The following is a 17,343-nucleotide window of genomic DNA, read 5'->3' on the forward strand; positions in this document are numbered from 1 at the left end:
ATGGGAGTATATCATCCCAATTTCTTGAATGTCATCAACAAAAAGGGACAGCATGTTGATCAGAGTTCTGCTCCTTCTTTCCACTAAACCATCTGATTGTGGGTTGTACAGAGTGGTTCGTGTTTTGTTCATTCACCCCTGGTCGCAATGGATAGAGCGAGGAACGCCTAGCTTCAACACAAATTCCTCTACCAGTTTCTTGGCCACTGTTACTGCTTCCTGATTGGGTATGGCATATGCCTCTGACCACCTCGTAAAGTAATCTGACACTACCACAATGTAGTGTCAGATTAACACTACCATAACCACTACCATCTAACACTACCATAATTACCTCGTCCCGTCTCTGTAAACGGACCTATTAAGTCTACAGCTATCCTCTCAAAAGGGGCGGCTTGTGACAGAACTTGTCATGGGTGCTCTGGGGGCTGGACCCTGTAACTTGTATGCAGTGCAGCTATTACACCACTGCTTTATGGCTCTCTGCCAGCCTGGCCAATAAAATCTTGCTCTAATTTTACTGGTGAGTTTTTCAACACCTAAATTGCCTCCTGTTCTATCATTGTGGATAAAGGTAAGTATCTCATGTACGAGCTCATCTGGTACAAGCCCTCTCTAGATGGTGTCGTCTGTCTCATAGTTCTGACTCTTAAGGAATAACACTCTATTCTTCACATGTAATACCCCCACACTTGTTTGAAAGGCCTGAACTTTGGCTCTGATTGCAACTCCACAGGGAGCTCTGCTCTATCCTCTTTTTTCTATGTCTTTAACTGGGAGACCACTGGGTCTCTATCCTGTGCTTCCAAAAGCTGCATTTGTGGGTACTGTCTGGCTTGTTTGAGCTCCAACTACAGGCTCAATAGTGACATCCTGAGGCTTGTATACGATGGCTCTCAGATTGACAGGGGTCTCCTGTGAGACGGCTACACTCTCTGTGTGTGTGTGTCGGTGTGACACACCATCTGCATTACTGTGCAGTGTCCCTGGCCTGTGGACGATATCATAGTCAAACTAATCCAGTTTCTCTAACCATCTAGCCAACTGTCCCTCAGGTTCTTTTGAAGTTACTCAGCCACCTCAGTGAGTTGTGATTAGTTCAGAATGTAGAAATTTCTTCCCCAGCAAAAAGTATCTGAAATGTTTAAAAAACACTAGCACAGCAAGAAGCTCCTTCTTGGTAGTTGAGTACTTCCTCTCCTGTTTTGACAGTGCCTGACTGGCACATGATACTGTACTACTCTCTCTCGCTCTACCCTTGTGTTTCTGAGAGAGGACTGCCCCTATGCCTGTGTCACGTGTCAGTATCCATTATGAAATCTAGATTTGGATCTGGGAAAGCCAGTATGGAGGATGGTAAACTTGGACTTTAATTCATTAAAGGCCACTTCACACGCTGTGTTCCACTCAAACATTTCCCCCTTATCTGTCAATCTGTACAAAGGCTACACCATTGCTGCAAAATCTGGTATGAACCTCCTGTAGTATGACGCCAGGCCTAAAAAGCTTTTTGCCTCTGTCAGTGACTCTGGGCTAGGCCATGATCTGACTTTCTCTGTTTTCATGGGGTCAGTGGACACTCCCTCAGCCGAGATGATGTGTCCCAGGTAGCTCACCTGTGACCTGAACAAATGGCTTCACCTTAATTAAGTCCTGCCTGCTCCAATCTGCTGAAAACCTTGTCTAAACGCTTCACATGCTCTTGGAATGTACGACCAAACACTACGATGTCGTCTAAGTACACCAAACATGTTGTCCACTGTAAATCAGCCAAAACCAGGTCCATGAGACGCTGGAAGCTGCTTGGAGAATTTGTCAAACCAAATCCCATGACCTGGAATTTGAAAAGCCCTCTCGTTGTAGCAGTTTTGCAACGATCCTCTGGGTGCATTCGACTCGCCAGTACCCACTGAGCACCGGCAAGCAAGACCAAGGTCTCGTCAATCCTAGGAAGTGGATAAGCATCATTAACAGTGTTCTCCCTTAAGCTTCTGTAATCCGCACAGAACCTTATTGAGCCATCCTTCTTTCTTACTAACACCACTGGTGCTGGCCATGGACTGCTAAATGGGTTAACTACTCCCCTTTCTAACATGTCCTGCAAATGGTGTCAAACTCTGCTTGCAAATGAACAGGCACCCGCCTCAACGCCTGTTTGATAGGCCTGGTGTCCCCTGTGTCAATCCTATGATGGACTAGTTTTGTGCAGCCCAAGTCAAAATCATCAGTACTAAACACTCCCACTTACCTCCCCACCATTTCCTTTACAGCTCTCAGCTGCAATCTACAGTTGAAGTCGGAAGTTTACATACACCTTAGCCAAATACATTTAAACTCAGTTTTTCACAATTCCTGACATATAATCCCTGTAAAAATTCCCTGGCTTAAGTCAGTTAGGCTCACCACTTTATTTTAAGAATGTGAAATGTCAGAATAATAGTAGAGAGAATGATTTATTTCAGATTTTATTTATTTTATCACATTCCCAGTGGGTCAGAAGTTTACATACACTCAATCAGTATTTGGTAGCATTGCCTTTAAATTGTTTAACTTGGGTCAAACGTTTCGGGTAGCCTTCCACAAGCTTCCCACAAAAAGTGACAGAGCTGCTGTAACTGAGTCAGGTTTGTAGGCCTCCTTGCTCGCACACACGTTTCCAGTTCTGCCCACAAATGTTATATAGGATGGAGGTCAGGGCTTTGTGATGGCTACTCCAATACCTTGACTTTGTTGTCCTTAAGCCATTTTCCCACAACTTTGGAAGTATGCTTGGGGTCATTGTCCATTTGGAAGGCCTATTTGCGACCAAGCTTTAACTTTCTGACTGATGTCTTGAGATGTTTCTTCAATATATCCACATAATTTTCCGTCCTCATGATGCCATCTATTTTGTGAAATGCACCAGTCCCTCCTGCAGCAAAGCACCCCCACAACATGATGCTGCCACCCCCGTGATTTGCCGTTGAGATGGTGTTCTTCAGCTTGCAAGCCTCCCCCTTTTTCCTCCAAACATAACGATGGTCATTATGGCCAAACAGTTCTATTTTTGTTTCATCAGACCAGAGGACATTTCTCCAAAAAGTATGATCTTTGTCCCCATGTGCTGCTGCAACCCGTAGTCTGGCTTTTGTCTGGCGGTTTTGGAGCAGTGGCTTCTTCCTTGCTGAGCGGCCTTTCAGGTTATGTCGATATAGGACTCGTTTTACTGTGGATATAGAAACTTTTGTACCTGTTTCCTCCAGCATCTTCACAAGGTCCTTTGCTGTTGTTCTGGGATTGATTTGCACTTTTCGCACCAAGGTACGTTCATCTCTATGAGACAGAACGCATCTCCTTTCTGAGCGGTATGATGGCTGCGTGGTCCCATGGTGTTTATACTTGCATACTATTGTTTGTACAGATGAACATGGTACCTTCAGGTGTTTGGAAATTGCTCTACAATTTCTTTTCTGAGGTCTTGGCTGATTTCTTTTGATTTTCCCATGATGTCAAGCAAAGAGGCACTGAGTTTGAAGGTAGGCCTTGGAATACATCCACAGGTACACCTCCAATTGACTCAAATTATGTCAATTAGCCTATCAGAAGTTTCTAAAGCCATGACATCATTTTCTGGAATTGTCCAAACTTAGTGTCTGTAAACTTCTGACCCACTAGAATTGTGATACAGTGATTTATAAGTGAAATCTGTCAGTAAACAATTGTTGGAAAAATGACTTGTTTCATGCACAAAGTAGATGCCCTAACCGACCTGCCAAAACTATGGTTTGTTAACAAGAAATTTGTGGAGTGGTTGAAAAATGAGTTTTAATGACTCAAACCTAATGCATGTAAACTTCTGACTTTAACTGTATATCCAGCTCTTGCATTAACTGTTTTACATCCCACTTTGCTGTCGTGGGAGAGTACAGCAGCTGGTTAGAATCCTGTAGGCTAGCAACGATAGTGTATTCATTACCCTTCTCCCAGTTAGAGAAACCCCACAGTTCAGTGCCCTCCCTCAGTAACTGTGATTCCGGAGTTACATTCATCACACAAACAGACAGTTTCTCCTTCACTGAGCTGCCAATGCTACATGCTAGCAACAGGTTACTTGTGTCAGTGACTTCAACACATGGCTCAAGAAGACCCTCAGTTTTGTCATTGTTTACTGTCCCCTCAACTTTACCAGTTATAAACATTTCACTTCTGGAGGGGATAATCGTGTCATTCATCACCACCACTTTACACACTCCCCCTGCCCCTCCCCTGAAAATCAACGGAATCTGCTTCCCCAAAACACAACATGTTTTCTTTCTCAAATCAAGTACAACCCCTTATTTTACTAGGAAGTTTGTTCATATTAGTGCACCCTGGTTTGCGTCGCTAGCGACAACAAAATACCAGGTCAGATTCAAACCGTCAATGTTCATGACTGTGGACCAGCTCCCCAGGATTGAGAGAAATTGTCCATTTGCTACTTTAACTGTGCTGTGCTATGGTTGCAGTGTGTGTTGGGGTGTCAGTGTAAGTATGAGTGAGTGTGAGGTTAGAGTCCAGTGTGTGTTGGGGTGTCAGTGTTAGTATGAGTGAGTGCGAGGTTAGAGTCCGGTGTGTGTTGGGGTGTCAGTGTTAGTATGAGTGAGTGCGAGGTTAGAGTCCAGTGTGTGTTGGGGTGTTAGTATGAGTGAGTGTGAGGTTAGAGTCCAGTGTGTGTTGGGGTGTTAGTATGAGTGAGTGTGAGGTTAGAGTCCAGTGTGTGTTGGGGTGTCAGTGTTAGTATGAGTGAGTGTGAGGTTAGAGTCCAGTGTGTGTTGGGGTGTCAGTGTTAGTATGAGTGAGTGTGAGGTTAGAGTCCGGTGTGTGTTGGGGTGTCTGTGTTAGTATGAGTGAGTGTGAGGTTAGAGGCCGGTGTGTTGGGGTGTCAGTGTTAGTATGAGTGAGTGCGAGGTTAGAGTCCAGTGTGTGTTGGGGTGTCAGTGTTAGTATGAGTGAGTGCGTGGTTAGAGTCCAGTGTGTGTTGGGGTGTCAGTGTTAGTATGAGTGAGAGTGAGGTTAGAGTCCAGTGTGTGTTGGGGTGTCAGTGTTAGTATGAGTGAGTGCGTGGTTAGAGTCCGGTGTGTGTTGGGGTGTCAGTGTTAGTATGAGTGAGTGCGTAGTTAGAGTCCGGTGTGTGTTGGGGTGTCAGTGTTAGTATGAGTGAGTGCGTGGTTAGAGTCCGGTGTGTGTTGGGGTGTCAGTGTTAGTATGAGTGAGTGCGTGGTTAGAGTCCGGTGTGTGTTGGGGTGTCAGTGTTAGTATGAGTGAGTGTGAGGTTAGAGTCCAGTGTGTGTTGGGGTGTCAGTGTTAGTATGAGTGAGTGTGAGGTTAGAGTCCAGTGTGTGTTGGGGTGTCAGTGTTAGTATGAGTGAGTGTGAGGTTAGAGTCCAGTGTGTGTTGGGGTGTCAGTGGTGGTATGAGTGAGTGCGTAGTTAGAGTCCAGTGTGTGTTGGGGTGTCAGTGTTAGTATGAGTGAGTGTGAGGTTAGAGTCCAGTGTGTGTTGGGGTGTCAGTGTTAGTATGAGTGAGTGTGAGGTTAGAGTCCAGTGTGTGTTGGGGTGTCAGTGTTAGTATGAGTGAGTGCGTAGTTAGAGTCCAGTGTGTGTTGGGGTGTCAGTGTTAGTATGAGTGAGTGCGTGGTTAGAGTCCGGTGTGTGTTGGGGTGTCAGTGTTAGTATGAGTGAGTGCGTAGTTAGAGTCCGGTGTGTGTTGGGGTGTCAGTGTTAGTATGAGTGAGTGCGTAGTTAGAGTCCAGTGTGTGTTGGGGTGTCAGTGTTAGTATGAGTGAGTGCGTGGTTAGAGTCCGGTGTGTGTTGGGGTGTCAGTGTTAGTGTTAGTATGAGTGAGTGCGTGGTTAGAGTCCGGTGTGTGTTGGGGTGTCAGTGTTAGTATGAGTGAGTGTGAGGTTAGAGTCCAGTGTGTGTTGGGGTGTCAGTGTTAGTATGAGTGAGTGTGAGGTTAGAGTCCGGTGTGTGTTGGGGTGTTAGTATGAGTGAGTGTGAGGTTAGAGTCCAGTGTGTGTTGGGGTGTCAGGGTTAGTATGAGTGAGTGTGAGGTTAGAGTCCGGTGTGTGTTGGGGTGTCAGTGTTAGTATGAGTGAGTGCGTAGTTAGAGTCCGGTGTGTGTTGGGGTGTCAGTGTTAGTATGAGTGAGTGCGTAGTTAGAGTCCGGTGTGTGTTGGGGTGTCAGTGTAAGTATGAGTGAGTGTGAGGTTAGAGTCCAGTGTGTGTTGGGGTGTTAGTATGAGTGAGTGTGAGGTTAGAGTCCAGTGTGTGTTGGGGTGTTAGTATGAGTGAGTGTGAGGTTAGAGTCCAGTGTGTGTTGGGGTGTCAGTGTTAGTATGAGTGAGTGTGAGGTTAGAGTCCAGTGTGTGTTGGGGTGTCAGTGTTAGTATGAGTGAGTGCGAGGTTAGATTCCAGTGTGTGTTGGGGTGTCAGTGTTAGTATGAGTGAGTGTGAGGTTAGAGTCCAGTGTGTGTTGGGGTGTTAGTATGAGTGAGTGTGAGGTTAGAGTCCAGTGTGTGTTGGGGTGTTAGTATGAGTGAGTGTGAGGTTAGAGTCCAGTGTGTGTTGGGGTGTTAGTATGAGTGAGTGTGAGGTTAGAGTCCAGTGTGTGTTGGGGTGTCAGTGTTAGTATGAGTGAGTGTGAGGTTAGAGTCCGGTGTGTGTTGGGGTGTCAGTATGAGTGAGTGTGAGGTTAGAGTCCAGTGTGTGTTGGGGTGTCAGTGTTAGTATGAGTGAGTGTGAGGTTAGAGTCCGGTGTGTGTTGGGGTGTCAGTGTTAGTATGAGTGAGTGTGAGGTTAGAGTCCAGTGTGTGTTGGGGTGTCAGTGTTAGTATGAGTGAGTGTGAGGTTAGAGTCCGGTGTGTGTTGGGGTGTCAGTGTTAGTACGAGTGAGTGCGTAGTTAGAGTCCAGTGTGTGTTGGGGTGTTAGTATGAGTGAGTGTGAGGTTAGAGTCCGGTGTGTGTTGGGGTGTCAGTGTTAGTATGAGTGAGTGCGTAGTTAGAGTCCAGTGTGTGTTGGGGTGTTAGTATGAGTGAGTGTGAGGTTAGAGTCCAGTGTGTGTTGGGGTGTTAGTATGAGTGAGTGTGAGGTTAGAGTCCAGTGTGTGTTGGGGTGTCAGTGTTAGTATGAGTGAGTGTGAGGTTAGAGTCCGGTGTGTGTTGGGGTGTCAGTGTTAGTATGAGTGAGTGTGAGGTTAGAGTCCGGTGTGTGTTGGGGTGTTAGTATGAGTGAGTGTGAGGTTAGAGTCCAGTGTGTGTTGGGGTGTCAGTGTTAGTATGAGTGAGTGTGAGGTTAGAGTCCAGTGTGTGTTGGGGTGTCAGTGTTAGTATGAGTGAGTGTGAGGTTAGAGTCCGGTGTGTGTTGGGGTGTTAGTATGAGTGAGTGTGAGGTTAGAGTCCAGTGTGTGTTGGGGTGTCAGTGTTAGTATGAGTGAGTGTGAGGTTAGAGTCCGGTGTGTGTTGGGGTGTTAGTATGAGTGAGTGTGAGGTTAGAGTCCAGTGTGTGTTGGGGTGTCAGTGTTAGTATGAGTGAGTGTGAGGTTAGAGTCCAGTGTGTGTTGGGGTGTTAGTATGAGTGAGTGTGAGGTTAGAGTCCAGTGTGTGTTGGGGTGTTAGTATGAGTGAGTGTGAGGTTAGAGTCCAGTGTGTGTTGGGGTGTCAGGGTTAGTATGAGTGTGTGTGAGGTTAGAGTCCAGTGTGTGTTGGGGTGTTAGTATGAGTGAGTGTGAGGTTAGAGTCCAGTGTGTGTTGGGGTGTTAGTATGAGTGAGTGTGAGGTTAGAGTCCAGTGTGTGTTGGGGTGTCAGTGTTAGTATGAGTGAGTGTGAGGTTAGAGTCCAGTGTGTGTTGGGGTGTTAGTATGAGTGAGTGTGAGGTTAGAGTCCAGTGTGTGTTGGGGTGTCAGTGTTAGTATGAGTGAGTGTGAGGTTAGAGTCCAGTGTGTGTTGGGGTGTCAGTGTTAGTATGAGTGAGTGCGTGGTTAGAGTCCAGTGTGTGTTGGGGTGTCAGTATGAGTGAGTGTGAGGTTAGAGTCCAGTGTGTGTTGGGGTGTCAGTGTTAGTATGAGTGAGTGTGAGGTTAGAGTCCAGTGTGTGTGCATAGAGTCAATGCAAGAGAGTCATTGCAAAAAACAGTCAACGCAGGTCGTCCGGGTAGCCATTCAATGAGCTACTTAGCGGTCTTGTTATGCAGTCTTATTGCTTGGGGGTAAAAGCTTTTCACGGTCCTGTTGGTTCCAGCCTTGGTACTGCTTTCTGTGCTGTAGCAGAGAGAACAGTCTATGGCAATATATGTTGATGTTGGTAAAAGAAGACATTGATTGGCAAGAAGAGAGGAGATGGAATGTAGTTGTCAGTAATTGGAGTTGGAATGGACGGAGTTGCCCCAAGCTGCAGGCAATTATTGAGAGTAGAGTTTATTTAACAGGGTGTCTGTATTCCAATGGCCCAAGAGAGGGCGACAATGTCCCACAATACCTTTTACCCTGGAGCAGGGTTCCCCAAACTCGGTCCTGGGTGCACATTTTGGTTTTGCCCTAGTACTACACCACTGATTTAAACGACCAACTCATCATGAAGCTTTGATGATTTGAATCAGCTGTGTAGTGCTAGGGCAAAAACCAAAAGGTGCACCCAGGTGGGGCCCCAGGACCGAGTTTGGGAAACCGTGCTCTGGAGGACAGGATTCATTTCATGTACCCAGTCCAAAAATATCCCACAGTCCTATACACCTTTGGTGTTACCAGATCTGAAAGGACAAGATAGGTGGAAGAAATATGTTATGTTTGGTGATGGCTAATCTAAGCCTCCCAATGAATCTAGAGGAGCTTTACACCTACAATAACTATCATGGGCTCCCGAGTGGCGCAGCGATCTAAGGCACTGCATCTCAGTCTAAGAGGTGTCACTACAGTCCCTGGTTAGAATCCAGGCTGTATCACATCCGGCCGTGATTGGGAGTCCCATAGGGTGGCGCACAATTGGCCCAGCGTCATCCGGGTTTGGCCAGGGTAGGCTGTCATTGTAAATAAGAATTTGTTCTTGACTGACTTGCCTAGTTAAATAAAGGTTAAATAAAAAAAATGAAACCTGAAGGGTTGTTTCTGGACTGGGCTGTAGAAGGCAGATTGTAACTTATTTTTGTTGTTGACTGTATACTGGAAATACAATTTAAGTATGTTTTCAGTAACTACAAAGGATGGTGATGGATGGATTGATGCTTTACTGTAATAAAGAGGATAGTACGGTATCTTCTGTGACTTTGGAGAGCGATAGAAAATGAGAAAAATAATAACTGTAAGTTGTTTTGCTCAAGTTTAATAACATCAACATACTTGATCCATTTTCTCTCTCACGTTCAGCAGTGCCTCTGTTATCCTGTTTGGGCTAGGGGGCAGTATTGAGAATTTTGGAAAAAATATGTGCCCATTTTTAACTGCCTCCTATACCAACTCAGAAGCTAGAATATGCATATTATTGTTCAGGTTTGGATAGAAAACACCCTAAAGTTTATAAAACTGTTTGAATGGTGTCTGTGAGTATAACAGAACTCCTATGGCAGGCAAAAACCTGACAAGGTTTCATGCAGGAAGTGGCCTGTCTGACAAGGAGTCGTGCGTCTTGCATCTGTTTATTGAAGAGTAAGGATCTTAGCTGTAACGTGACAATTCCCAGGGCTCCAATAGGCTCTCAGAACCCGGGAAAAACCTGAACGATGACGAGGCAGCCTCTGGCTGAAACAGATTATCGCCTTATCCAAGTGGCCGATCAGAGGACCATTGAATGAGGCGCGTGCACGATTCGCCCCCGTGGAGAAATTTCATTCGGCTGTTTAGCTTATTGCAGATTCCCGGTCGGAATATTATCGCTTTTCTACGAGATAAATGGCATAAAAATTGGTTTTAAACAGCGGTTGACATGCTTCGAAGTACGGTAATGGAATATTTAGACATTTTTTGTCACGCCATGCGCACGACCGTTATTTAGCATTCGTATAGTGTCTAGAACGCACGAACAAAACAGAGGATATTTGGATATAACGATGGATTATTTGGGACCAAACCTACATTTGTTATTGAAGTAGAAGTCCTGGGAGTGCATTCTGATGAAGAACAGGAAAGGTAAGAACATTTTTCTTATAGGAAATAGGATTTTGGTGAAGGCTAATCTTGCCGGGTGTCTAAATAGCTAGCCGTGATGGCTGGGCTATGTACTTAGAATATTGCAAAATGTGCTTCATCCGAAAAGCTATTTTAAAATCGGACATATCGAGTGCATAGAGGAGTAATGTATCTATAATTCTTAAAATAATTGTTATGCTTTTTGTGAACGTTTATCGTGAGTAATTTAGCAAACTGTTAGTAAATTCCCCGGAAGTTTGCGGGGGTATGCTTTTTCTGAACGTCACATGCTAATGTAAAAAGCTGTTTTTTGATATAAATATGAACTTGATTGAACAGACATGCATGTATTGTATAACATAATGTCCTAGGTGTGTCATCTGATGAAGATCATAAAAGGTTAGTGCTGCATTTAGCTGTGGTTTGGGTTTTTGTGACATTATATGCTAGCTTGAAAAATGGGTGTCTGATTATTTCTGGCTGGGCACTCTCCTGACATAATCTAATGTTTTGCTTTCGTTGTAAAGCCTTTTTGAAATCGGACAGTGTGGTTAGATTAAGGAGAGTCTTGTCTTTAAATAGCTGTAAAATAGTCATATGTTTGAGAAATTGAAGTAATAGTATTTCAAACGATTCAAAAATCGCGCCACTGAATTCAGGTGGCTGTTACGTAGGTGGGACGAATTCGTCCCGCCTTGCCCATAGAGGTTAACTTCCTATTGATCCACAGAATATTACTGTGTGTGTGTGTGTGTGTGTGTGTTCATGTGTTTTTGTTTATTTTCTTTCGCAGAACATAATGTTGGTCTACATTAACAGTGTGTGTAGTATCCAGTACATAATGTTGGTCTACATTAACAGTGTGTGTAGTATCCAGTACATAATGTTGGTCTACATTAACAGTGTGTGTAGTGTCCAGTACATAATGTTGGTCTACATTAACAGTGTGTGTAGTGTCCAGTACATAATGTTGGTCTACATTAACAGTGTGTGTAGTGTCCAGTACATAATGTTGGTCTACATTAACAGTGTGTGTAGTGTCCAGTACATAATGTTGGTCTACATTAACAGTGTGTGTAGTGTCCAGTACATAATGTTGGTCTACATTAACAGTGTGTGTAGTATCCAGTACATAATGTTGGTCTACATTAACAGTGTGTGTAGTGTCCAGTACATAATGTTGGTCTACATTAACAGTGTGTGTAGTGTACAGTATCTATACACACAACTCTCGACACATCAACTTTTTACCTGGCATGGTTCACCACTAGTGGTTCACCACGAGTTCACCACTGGCATGGTTCACCACTAGTATGGTTCACCACTAGTTCACCACTGGCATGGTTCACCACTAGTATGGTTCACCACTAGTATGGTTCACCACTAGTATGGTTCACCACTAGTATGGTTCACCACTGGCATGGTTCACCACTAGTTCACCACTGGCATGGTTCACCACTGGCATGGTTCACCACTAGTACAGGTGATCTTCATGTCTAATATAAAGACCTGAAATGCGCTATATGATTAAAACAACAATGTAGGATATTCCTTCCAACCGTACTTTACCCAGCAGCGACAGGCCAAACTGATCCTGTTGTGTATCTTGCACCATTCTAAAGAGCATCAGACAGTGAACAGCAAGATGTGAAGTCATCATCCGTCCTTATAGCTCATTGGTCAACACCATAGTGCCCACAAAGCTCATCACTAAGCTAAGGACCCTGGAACTAAACACCTCCCTCTGCAACTGGATCCTGGACTTCCTGAGGGACCTCGTTGATCCTCAACACCGGGGCCCCTCGGGTGTGCGTGCTTAGTCCCCTCCTGTACTCCCTGTTCACCCATGACTGCGTGGCCAAACGATTCCAACACCATCATTAAGTTTGCTGACGACACAACAGTGGCAGGCCTGATTACTGACAACAATGAGACAGCCTATAGGGAGGAGGTCAAAGACCTGGCAGTGTGGTGCCAGGACAACAACCTCTCCCTCAATGCAAGCAAGACAAAGGAGCTGATCGTGGATTATAGGAAAAGTAGGGCCGAAAAGGCCCCCATTAACATCGACGGGACTGTAGTGGAGCATGTTGAGAGTTTGAAGTTCCTTGGTGTCCACATCACCAACAAACTATCGTGGTCCAAACACACCAAGACAGTCGTGAAGAGGGTACGACAAACCTTTTCCCCCTCAGGAGACTGAAAGGATTTGACATGGGTCCCCAGATCCTCAAAAAGTTCTACAGCTGCACCATCGAGAGCATCCTGACCGGTTGCATCACCGCCTGGTATGGCAACTGCTTGGCATCCGACCATAAGGTGCTACAAAGGGCAGTGTGTACGGCCCAGTACATCACTGGGGCCAAGCTTCCTGCCATCCAGGACCTTTATATACTAGACGGTGTCAGAGGAAAGTCCAAAAAATTGTCAAAGACTCCAGTCACCCAAGTCATAGACTGTTCTCTCTGCTACCGCACAGCAAGCGATAGCTCCTTAACAGCTTCTGACTGCTGAACAATTAATCAAATGGCCACCTGGACTATTTGCATCAACCCCCCCCCCCCCCTACATTACCCCTACAAACTACCTCGACCCACCTGTACCCCTACACATTGACTCACTACCAGTACCCCCGTATATAGCCTCTTTATTAATATGTCATTTAATTGTGTTCTTTTTTATTTTTTACTTTAGTTTATTCAGTAAATATTTTCTTAATACTTTTTCTTAACTGCATTATTTATTAAGGGCTTGTAAGTAAGCATTTCACGGTAAGATCTAGCTAGACCTCTTGTATTCGGCGCATGCTACAAATAAAATTTGATTAGATTTGATTAGATTAGATTTGATTAGATTTGATTAGGTTTGATATAGAAACCTAGGTCTGTGCGTGATCAAACCATTTCCTTTGGATGATTTGTATTATTATCACAGTTTTTGAGAAAAGTAAAAGTATGTGTTATAATATGGGTGATTTGAGGGGTTATGAAAATACTATATGCTCCTTATTGTGTCACCTGGACACGACCCAGGAACTCAAATTAATTCTATAGCTGACATTTGAAGGTGTATCTGTTATTAGAATGACTACTGTGTGTGTGTGTGTGTGTGTGTGTGTGTGTGTGTGTGTGTGTGTGTGTGTGTGTGTGTGTGTGTGTGTGTGTGTGTGTGTGTGTGTGTGTGTGTGTGAGTGAGAGACCATGGCTGCTTGTGTTGCCAAATATCTTATTCATAATAGCCGTAAGAACATTGTTACTGTCAGTGTGACAATCATTATGCTGCTGTGTTATGATGTCAAATCAGTCCACATAATTACACCCCCTGGCGCATAGAACAGAACGGTGTGTGTGTGTGTGTGTGTGTGTGTGTGTGTGTGTGTGTGTGTGTGTGTGTGTGTGTGTGTGTGTGTGTGTGTGTGTGTGTGTGTGTGCTGATGAGGGAGACACACACAGAGAGGAGACAGACAGAAACAAAAGGAGTGTTTATTAGGTTGACATGTGAAGCAGCCAGTCGCGCTGTCAGCCGTGATCTGCATTAACAAATCAGACCAGCAAATTGTATGATTTCCTAGAGGACGTTACAGTTAGAGGCCATAGCTAAGAACAAAGGCATGTGTGTGTGTGTGTGTGTGTGTGCGTGTGTGCGTGTGTGTGCACGTGTGTGATCTCTTTCTCAACAGGATTTCGAAGCACTTCAGTCATCACCTCAGTCATCACTTCAGTCATCACTTCAGTCATCACTTCAGTCATCACCTCAGTCATCACTTCAGTCATCACTTCAGTCATCACTTCAGTCATCACCTCAGTCATCACTTCAGTCATCACCTCAGTCATCACTTCAGTCATCACCTCAGTCATCACCTCAGTCATCACTTCAGTCATCACCTCAGTCATCACCTCAGTCATCACTTCAGTCATCACCTCAGTCATCACTTCAGTCATCACTTCAGTCATCACCTCAGTCATCACTTCTGTGGGACTCTGAGGTATTTTGTTTAGTCCAACATTATCTTAACACAATTCCACTTGATTCCAAAATGCAACCCTCCCCCCATACCTTCATCTGGTAGATAGACACAGTACCTGACTCCTGATAAATCCAATGGTTTGGGACTGTCTTAAATGCACTAAAGTGGTAACATGCACTAATCCAGAGTAAGTCAAAATAATGTATTTGAATTGTGACTGGTGTAACACACAGAGCTGTAACACACAGATTCCATTCTCAAAGTATCTAAGTATTGAAATTACATAATTAGTGAAGTACTTAATGATAGCAAATCATGTGTCAGTAATCATAAACTCTGGCACGATAATAATATTAATAGTTTCAACAATAACAACCACCATATCGTCAGTTGCACGGAGCATTGACAGAGCATTTTTCTTTAGAGTCCATATACCACTGCGCAAAATGGCTTCCCATCACTGTATCTCCCAAACATAGCGTGTAGCTATCCCAACAACAGAATGTCCCTCTGGAAACTCCACTTTTGCACTCTGATGCATTTTGCGTTACAGTCCTCCAGGCTATGGCCAAAGCAGTCATCGTGTAAGAGTCTGTTCTCTGAGAGTACATCAGCCGGTGATATGGCCTGCCAGGGTTCATCATGTTTCACACAAATACAGTTGAAGTCGTAAGTTTACATACACTTAGATTGGAGTCATTAAAACTAGTTTTTCAACCACTCCACAAATTTCTTGTTAACAAACTATAGTTTTGGCAAGTCGATTGGGACATCTACTTTGTGCAGGACACAAGTAATTTTTCCAACAATTGTTTACAGACAGATTATTTAACTTATAATTCACTGTATCACAATTCCAGTGTATCAGAAGTTTACAAACACTAAGTTGACTGTGCCTTTAAGGACAACAAAGTCAAGGTATTGGAGTGGCCATCACAAAGCCCTGACCTCCATCTTATAGAAAATTTGTGGGCAGAACTGAAAAAGCGTGTGCGAGCAAGGAGGCCTACAAACCTGACTCAGTTACAGCAGCTCTGTCAGGAGGAATGGGCCAACATTCACGCAACTTATTGTGGGAAGCTTGTGGAAGGCTACCCAAAACGTTTGACCCAAGTTAAACAATTTAAAGGCAATGCTACCAAATACTGATTGAGTGTATGTAAACTTCTGACCCACTGGGAATGTGATAAAATAAATAAAATCTGAAATAAATCATTCTCTCTACTATTATTCTGACATTTCACATTCTTAAAATAAAGTGGTGATCCTAACTGACCTAAGACAGGGAATTTTTACTAGTATTAAATGTCAGGAATTGTGAAAAACTGAGTTTAAATGTAGTTGGCTAAGGTGTATGTAAACTTCCGACTTCAGCTGTAGATGAAGAGCTGGTGGAGTATGTTTATGTTAAATGTTTATGGCCTGGCTAGGAGACAGGGGGAAGGTGTAGTTAAGCACAGGGATTACACATGTATCTCACAGGATACACGGCCTGCCCTGTCCCATGCTGCTTTTAATTATGCATGTTGTGCTGTTGGGTTTTATGACGTCAGCACCATACATTTATAGATGTAATTAGTGGTTAGAGTGGGGAGATGGTGTGTGTAATTAGAGAGGTGATGAGTGATTGAATACGAGTGTATGCATATGCATGTGTTGTTGTTCCTTGTAATGAGTGTTGAGAGTTTGGCTGAATTCGAAAAAGCAGTTAATTGTTTTTGGTTCTGAACACACTGGGGAGAAGACAGTGTTCTACAGGATTCTGGGAAATGTCATCTACCCTCGATGGATTAGCAGAACTAACTCCTTCTCGGAGCCCTGTGGAGCCCAGTGTTCTCTTGGTTGAAGACACACAGAATTTGGGAACAGGGTTCCTAATGGGTCTCAGGTTGGGGACTGAGCCACTGGATGAGGAACAGAAGTCCAGGTGAGTCTTGGTCCAGACTTATAGGTGGTATATTTAGAGGATTGACAAAGCAGTTTGACAAAGAGTCAAGAAGAATGAAGGATCTCATGACTGACTTCTCAGTAGAACCATGAAATTGTACATTCCTCCAGGTGAGGGACACACATTGGTGGTAGATGAGGTGAGTTACTATGGAAAGCGCTTGGAGTAGCTCAGTTGGTAGAAATGTGCTATATAAATCCAATCCCTTATTATTATTGGTTCAGAAATCTCCCGCCCTCCCTAAGAACACCATTCTAAAAGCAGATAGTTGTTGGGGCGCTGGAGTCCTCATCACAAACAGGCATGACGGTTCTAGATTTGTCCATGGGTCTAGCCTATACTCTCAGGTTCTAGAGTTCTGTTGGGCTCTAAGGGCTCCACTACTTGCAAATGAAGGCCAGGGCTCGGTCCATGGGTCGGGCCTGGACTTATAGATGCTACAAAGGTGCAGGTTCTTCTAATTTACAAGTTCTAGGATTCCACTCCTCACAGCTGTCGACTCACAGGTGCAGAAACTTTCTCAAGGAGACAGAGTTCTAAAGTTAAATATATATTTTTTTAAAGGTATTTTTCCCAGCTCAGCTGCACTCCTCACAGTTGCAGGCGAGGATGTAGCGGTAGGTTGCTGTGATGCGGGTCCCTCCGGCGCAGCGGAGCCTCACAGCCTTCAGCTTGGAGGTGTGGGGCTTGCAGCAGAAACAGGTACTCTTGAAGGGCTGCTTCAACACAGAGCTGAAGGAGATGAGAGGGTCGGAGCGGGACGTGTGGCTGCAGTGCCCCTCGCACCGAGCTAGCAACACCATCTGGAGAGGAGAGGAGAGAGGAGAGGAGAGGAGAGGAGAGGAGAGGAGAGGAGAGGAGAGGAGAGGAGAGGAGAGGAGAGGAGAGGAGAGGAGAGGAGAGGAGAGGAGAGGAGGGAGGAGAGAAAACATACATGAGTTCTTCAAGGGAGTTTAGAAAACAATAAAGTTATGTTAACCTGTCGAAAGAGCTGTAGTCTATATAGTCACTTTGTATTCTCTAGTGTAATCTAAAGCCTGCAGTCTGACTCAATCTGTGGCCTGGCACATGCAGTAATAGGAGTTAGGCTAGTCTGTCTCACTGTTAACACTGAAAGCTCTGAGTTAGTCTCTCACACACACACACACACACACTCACATGTAAATCACATGAGTAACCTCGCCTGAGACCTGAAGACTTGTGTTAGCTCCCTGAACGCTTTGTAGTGTAACAGCAATGACACACCCGGTATCATCGCCCTAATTTGTGATGTTGTTTGTTCTAATGGCTCA

General features: G+C 44.5%; 1 protein-coding gene across 1 annotated transcript in view; it reads right to left on the reverse strand.

Moving 5' to 3' along the window:
* Window positions 1-13,602: 13,602 nt before the first annotated feature.
* The window catches only part of LOC106586792 (norrin-like), a 55,354-nt gene continuing 51,613 nt past the window's right edge, over window positions 13,603-17,343 (reverse strand). The window contains exon 3 of the mRNA XM_014174451.3: window positions 13,603-16,854. Coding sequence (XP_014029926.1) covers window positions 16,630-16,854 — 225 coding nt within the window. The 3' untranslated portion in view covers window positions 13,603-16,629. The remainder of the gene's footprint in view (window positions 16,855-17,343) is intronic.

The sequence above is a fragment of the Salmo salar genome, chromosome 25 (assembly GCF_965601325.2).
Source record: "Salmo salar chromosome 25, fSalSal1, whole genome shotgun sequence".
NCBI lineage: Eukaryota > Metazoa > Chordata > Actinopteri > Salmoniformes > Salmonidae > Salmo > Salmo salar.